This window comes from Littorina saxatilis, linkage group LG6 (genome assembly GCF_037325665.1).
Source record: "Littorina saxatilis isolate snail1 linkage group LG6, US_GU_Lsax_2.0, whole genome shotgun sequence".
Lineage (NCBI taxonomy): Eukaryota > Metazoa > Mollusca > Gastropoda > Littorinimorpha > Littorinidae > Littorina > Littorina saxatilis.
Genome location: NC_090250.1, coordinates 24,405,532 through 24,413,031, shown reverse-complemented (window position 1 = coordinate 24,413,031; position 7,500 = coordinate 24,405,532). Strand labels below are relative to the sequence as shown.

General features: G+C 42.1%; 1 protein-coding gene across 1 annotated transcript in view; it reads left to right on the top strand.

The window, feature by feature from the left end:
• The window catches only part of LOC138968802 (uncharacterized), a 98,372-nt gene that overhangs the window by 75,157 nt on the left and 15,715 nt on the right, over positions 1-7,500 (top strand). Inside the window, exon 8 of the mRNA XM_070341447.1 lies at positions 1,566-1,601. Within this exon, the coding sequence (XP_070197548.1) occupies positions 1,566-1,601 (36 nt within the window). The remainder of the gene's footprint in view (positions 1-1,565; positions 1,602-7,500) is intronic.

The following is a 7,500-nucleotide window of genomic DNA, read 5'->3' as shown; positions in this document are numbered from 1 at the left end:
AAGACCGTCGCGATATAACCTTCGTGGTTGAAAACGACGTTAAACACAATAAAGAAAGAACAGTAGAAGACTTTCCAGTACTTTCCGCAAAATGCTAACCGATCAAATACAGGCCATATTAATTATGACAATGCGTCAGATGCAGTCTTGTCGTTGGTCACTCGATTCATTGCGCTCCCTCTCGCTCTGTCTTTCTCCGTCTCTCGCTCTGTATCTCTGTCTGTGTTTCTCTTGTGTCTGTCTGTCTGTCTCTCTTGTGTCTGTCTGTCTGTCTGTCTGTCTGTCTGTCTCTCTGTCTCTGTCTCTCTCTCTCTCTCTCTCTCTCTCTCTCCCTCTCTCTCTCTCTCTCTCTCTCTCTCTCTCTCTCTCTCTCTCTCTGTGAAACTGAGCTGTGAATGCACGTATTGATACTTTTCTGTTCAAGGTTGGATGGTCAACTTGAATGTTTCTCTGTTAAGAACAGTACACCTTCATAAACTCTTGACCCACCTGCCTGCAGAGGTGTTTTCCATTTGATTGGTTCAATTTGCTTTTTGCAAGAAGATGTCATATTGGTTCGCCTCCTTCAGTGAAGTTTCGTTGGGTGTTTTATTGTGTGGTGTAGCACGGTGAAGTTGTCTTTGCACATTCGTTCATACAGCGACATGAAAGACATCCATTTAAAACATTATAATTAAAAGTGTCGCATTGGCTCGTTCTTTCGTTCGGGTGTTTTTCTTGGGTAGGTTTATGCACTGAGAAAGTCGGCTTGATTCAGTGTGGTTTACCAGTCAAGCATGCAAAACCGCTGCAGCAGAAATACAGTATTAATTCAACACAAACAGGCAACGTAAACATTCCTTGCTTGTGTATTCATACATCACATTCCTTTCACGCAACAAGTTTTTAAGCTTGAGCTGTCCTTTTTCAGGATTTGTTTTCTTGTGTCTTTCGTCCCACCCCGTTCAGCTGGCTCAGCTCACCCTGGCCGTCCACGTTTGTCGTGCCCCCACCCCCTCTGCCCCTCACACCCCCCCCTCTCTTTCCTTTTTTAAAGGCACACGCCTGTGTAAACAGTGCTGCTCGCCATCTCTGATATGACCAGAATTTGACATGGACGTAAGATCATTCACTTACCAAAAATCAACACCCTCACTGCTGGGAAGTTTGTTAAGAATTAATTTTGTGAAAGCCACCATTTTTATTTTATTTATTTTTTTTTAAGAAAAGAAATTGATTTATCAACGAAAAAGCACCCCCGCAAGCAGTGAGGGTGTTGATGTTTGGAATGTGACTAAGTGGAGGGACGGTCTTGTCCCATGTCAAATCTTGGCTAGATCTAAGACGGTGAACCCAACTGTTTGCACGAGAAGGAGTGTACCTTTTAAGAATTAATTATGCAGATAAACTACTTTGGTTGCGCCCACGCCTTCAGTGTTGGAAATACAAGTACATCCTCTTCTTTGATTCGTGTCAGTGTCCACTACCGAGTCGGCCTAAGTTGTTATTTGGAGTATTCCTCGGCTCGGCCACGTAAGAATCGACAGGTACAGGCATTCAGTGTTTCCTTTCTTGGGTTGTTATAGGTTCTGACTCTCACAACATACCCATTGCAGAGTTAGGTGAGTGCCGATTTTCTTCTTCTTGTCTTTTTACATTTAGTCAAGTTTTGACTAAATGTTTTAACATGGAGGGGGAATCGAGACGAGGGTCGTGGTGTGTGTGTGTGTGTGTGTCTGTGCGTGTGTGTGTGTAGAGCGATTCAGACTAAACTACTGGACCGATCTTTATGAAATTTTACATGAGAGTTCCTGGGTATGATATCTCCGGATATATTTTTCATTTTTTCGATAAATGTCTTTGATGACGTCATATCCGGCTTTTTGTAAAAGTTGAGGCGGCACTGTCACACCCTCATTTTTCAATCAAATTGATTGAAATTTTGGCCAAGCAATCTTCGACGAAGGCCGGACTTCGGTATTGCATTTCAGCTTGGTGGCTTAAAAATTAATTAATGACTTTGGTCATTAAAAATCTGAAAATTGTAAAAATAAAAAAATAAAAATTTGATAAAACGATCCAAATTTACGTTCATCTTATTCTTCATCATTTTCTGATTCCAAAAACATATAAATATGTTATATTCGGATTAAAAACAAGCTCTGAAAATTAAAATTATAAAAATTATGATCAAAAATTTTCGAAATCAATTTCAAAACACTTTCATCTTATTTCTTGTCGGTTCCTGATTCCAAAAACATATAGATATGATATGTTTGGATTAAAAACACGCTCAGAAAGTTAAAACGAAGAGAGGTACAGAAAAGCGTGCTATCCTTCTCAGCGCAACTACTACCCCGCTCTTCTTGTCAATTTCACTGCCTTTGCCACGAGCGGTGGACTGACGATGCTACGAGTATAGTTTTTACGGTCTTGCTGAAAAATTGCAGTGCGTTCAGTTTCATTCTGTGAGTTCGACAGCTTGACTAAATGTTGTATTTTCGCCTTACGCGACTTGTTTCCTTCTTCTTTTTCTCTCCCTTGTCTTCTTAATTTTGCATGCCTCTCTCATTCTTTTCCCTTGGCTTTCAACCATCTCCCTGTTATCGGCACCCACATCCTGTTCAAGCTTGTTTGGTTTCTTTCTCGCGCTTCTATAATTCTTTGTCTCACTGCATGCTATCTTTTTTATGTCTTTTGCGCGCGCATATCTATGCACGCACGTACGCGTACGTACGCACGCACGCACACGCACACGCACACACACACACACACACACACACACACACACACACACACACACACACACACACGCATGTGCGCGCGCACAGGAAAAAATGCATCGCTCTCTCGCTGCGATAACGCATGACGCATTGAGGTGATGGATGGTTTGTTATGCGTGATTTCACCCTCAACGCATGATAGCTTATTTTTGTGCAAACTTGTATATCAAAGTTCATGCTGCAATACTGACTGAAATGTCGTGAAGCTTATTTATTGCATGTTTATAACAGTGCTTAACCGCTTATCTTCATGAAAAGGACGGCAATTCTCGTGTGAAGTGAACTTAACGACAGCTTCTTTCTTGTGTAAGCCACCGAATGGAAACTACCGCTGATTCCTCCTCCGATACCCTGGGTATATATGTTACAGGCATTAAGTGAAACCAGGCATTACGCGTAATGCCTGAAATGTTCAGGCATTACGCGTAATGCCTGTGACCACTAGGCATTACACGTAATGCCTAAAAACACCAGGCATTACACGTAATGCCTGAAATTTGTCTCTCAAAATTACGCTTATTGCCTGAAGCAATTCAGGCAATACACACAACATAAAAGCCTATTGCACTGAACAGTTATCCATTACCTCTTGGATGACGGTGAGAACATTTTTTAAGGACAAAGTGTTGACAAAATGTCATGGTGTGAATATAGTAACTTGACATTCGATCAAGTGAGCTTTGAAATGATTGCACATTTTATTTTGCGATTATGAGTGATGGTTCGCAATGCAAAATAATGTATTTCTGACATAGTGTTCACCACAGTTTGAATTTCACGTAAGTGTGAGTGCATGTCACAATGGAAAGCCGAGGTCCAATATTTCCAGTCGAGTTTTCACCAGTTGCTTATTCGTCACCATGGAGGATAATGAAAAAGAACAATTGTTTACTCGACGTTTGTTTGAACATTATGAAAAGGACGGCAGAAAGTTGCTCCCGAAAGCTGTGTACTTCAGAACAATCGAAGAAGTAAAAGCTGCCTTCCAGAAAACGACAAAGTCACGTCATGAGTATCATCTCTTGGGAAAGTAAGTGATGTGTGGTGTTTGTCAAAAACAGATTTGAGTGTTGGTATTCAGCTCTACGTCTATCGTAAAACAATACTGAAACCGGGTTATCTCCAATGCTGTCTCTGATAGAGTAATTGACACATAATTATAATGTCAAAGGGAGGATATGCTGGTAGCATGGATGAGCGAGAACAAGACTACGAACTGGACTGCTGGCATCAAATTTGTCCAGTTTAGAAAGAACACGAGTCACCACGCCGGTATAGGCAGATATCGCCATTTAAAGCAATGTTTGGCACGGAAGCCAAGATCGGTCTGAGATCAACAACGTTGCCCGATGGGATCATAGACTTGATCGAAACGGAGGAAGAATTACAAAAGGCATTATTGTAACCAAATGAAGACATCGACATGCCCCAAGCTGAAAGTCAGACGCCTGGGCCGTCTTTTGGTGCAATACCCCAAGCTGAAAGTCAGACGCCTGGGCCGTCTTTTGGTGCAATACCCCAAGCTGAAAGACAGACGCCTGGGCCGTCTTTTGGTGCAATACCCCAAGCTGAAAGTCGGACGCGTGACCGTCTTTTGGTGCAATGCCCCAAGCTGAAAGTCGGACGCCTGGACCGTCTTTTGTTTCAATGCAACAACAACAACAACAAATCAACAACCAACAACAAACCACCACCCACCCACCAACCAACCACGACCCACCACGACCAACTACCATACAACCAACCACGACCCACCACAATAATCAAACCAAGACCAACCACCAACAAACCACCCACAAACCACCAACAAACATCAACAGAAACCTCACCAACGACAATTGCAGAGAGGTTTCAGGCATTATATACGTTTAGGCATTACGTGTAGTGCCTGGTCACAGGCCTGAACATTTCAGGCATTACACGTAATGCCTGGTTTCACTTAATGCCTGTAACAGGTTTCAGGCATTACGTGTAATGCCTAGTGGTCACAGGCATTACGCGTAATGCCTGAACATTTTAGGCATTACGCGTAATGCCTGGTTTCACTTAATGCCTGTAACACATACACAGAGTCGACCGCTGGACTGTTTTCAACCCACAGGGGTGATTAAGGAAAAAAACACCTAAATAAATGTTTATATGCTCTCCTTTCGTTAACCGGCACGGTTGGCCTAGTGGTAAGGCGTCCGCCCCGTGATCGGGAGGTCGTGGGTTCGAACGCCGGGTCATACCTAAGACTTTAAAAATTGGCAATCTAGTGGCTGCTCCGCCTGGCGTCTGGCATTATGGGGTTAGTGCTAGGACTGGTTGGTCCGGTGTCAGAATAATGTGACTGGGTGAGACATGAAGCCTGTGCTGCGACTTCTGTCTTGTGTGTGGCGCACGTTATATGTCAAAGCAGCACCGCCCTGATATGGTCCTTCGTGGTCGGCTTTCGTTAGAAGGTATGTTTTTTTCTGCAAATATATGCCATTTACAAACATTTTATTGTGAGATAGCCGAACCGTTGGTCTTTCTTAGTCTCATCCAGTGAGCCGGAACTGGTACTTGTAGGTTTGTTTGTTTGTTTGTTTGTTTAACGCCCAGCCGACCACGAAGGGCCATATCAGGGCGGTGCTGCTTTGACATATAACGTGCGCCACACACAAGACAGAAGTCGCAGCACAGGCTTCATGTCTCACCCAGTCACATTATTCTGACACCGGACCAACCAGTCCTAGCACTAACCCCATAATGCCAGACGCCAGGCGGAGCAGCCACTAGATTGCCAATTTTAAAGTCTTTGGTATGACCCCGGCCGGGGTTCGAACCCACGACCTCCCGATCACGGGGCGGACGCCTTACCTTTCTTGTAGGTATCTTTGTGTTCGAATCCCAAGGCTAGAGTTGTCATGTAAACATGTGTATATGGTCAAACGTGTCTGTAACGACCACCCCAGGTAGAGACCAAAAGTGGGCGTTATAGACAAGTGGTCGCTATGGAAACTGTTACTGTGGGATAGTTGTAATGGCCCGGGGAAGCTGGTCGTTGTGGAGAGGTGGTCGCAGGTTCGACTGCAGAACAAAATTCTTTAAATCTGTGAAATACTTGACTGTCAGTATCTTTGTGTTTTCTTTCTCACTTAATTCACATCTGTCTGTTAGTGTTTAAGCGGTAGCATCGATCTGCTTATGTCTAGCAACAGGTGTGAGCTAGTGCATCACCTTCGGAACAATGGACGTACTCTCTTGCTCTCTCTTTTCAGCTTTTAGTGTAATATGATATAGAAGTGTTTTACAGCCTCACACCGCGATGGTGTGCTAAAAGTTTCATCTGTTTTTCATGTGTTTCCACTGACCGCGGCGCGCAAGCTTGAGCTTGTTCGTTTCAAGGCAAAATAACAGCTTCTATAGTTGTAATGTACCGAGTAGCATGCATGCAGATTCACTTACAGGCATGTAACACGTTTTTGTTTGCTTGTTTATACCATTGTTTGTTTTGCTATGCACAGTGATTTTAATCTCAGGTATTCAGTTTATGTGCATTAGACGAGATTTTATAGGCGTTGTCTGCACAAGAGGGGTTAAATAATCGTTTTGGGAAGAAATCATGTCTTTGTTGCAACGCGACATGTAACTTTATGTTTGTGGAGTTCTTTGTTTCTTCACTGTTGCAACTTGTATTGGCAAACAGCGCGAATAAGTGTTCTTTATATTTTGTTTTTCATTATATATATATGTTTATTTTATGGAGCTTTTATTCACACGCATTCGTCCGTCCATCCATCAAGTTTTCATTCTGGCCTTCTACAGTAATAATACTAACACAACAAGTATACTTTGAAAAAACCCATAAATACCTACTTTGAAAGATATGACATATAAACAGAATAATTATAATCAATAATCATTCAATTGTATTATATGCAGAATATGCTTCTCTTTCACAAAGATCCACCTTGCCTCAAGCATAACACACACACAAAACATGACACACATACACATTATGTAGGAAGTGTTGTTCTTCATTCGTACGTTTTCAAATGCTAATATATACCAGGATTTACAATTACTGTCAACGAAGACATGAATAGGCTTTGGAAACAACACTACTAAACCTTCCTTTTCTTAATTGAGAGAGCTTCCAGTGTCTCTGAAGATAATTATGATAATAATGACAGCTTATGTAGCGCAAACCACAGTAATCTATGCTCTCCGCGCTTTACATATTAACTATGAATAAAACCATACTATTTAAACATCAAATTCATATTATACATTCTAACAAAATAACGTAACAATAAACTTACAGCAACACATTATCCACGTAAGGACAAGAAATCATGAACATTGGACAAATCTCAATACACATACACACATACACACACAAGCACACACATACACACACACACAGTGACACAACACACACACACACTCACTCACACACACACACAGTGACACAACACACACACACACACACACAGTGACACAACACGCACACACTGTGACACAACACACATCATGTACAGATATCTTCCTTAATTCTTTCCCGTGTCAAGCGTCTTTAAATCGCCACAAATCTGCCCTGGCTTTCACTGACATTGGTGTAAGACCTTTAATTTACTTGAACTCGCGACACAGATCAACAGCCATATAATGTTGCTTTGTGTGCAAAGTGGAGTTCCTTTTTCGATGAATAACAACTTATTTTTGTTACGCGTCCGAGAGAATAGAACTTTGTCTTATCCACTGTAAAACC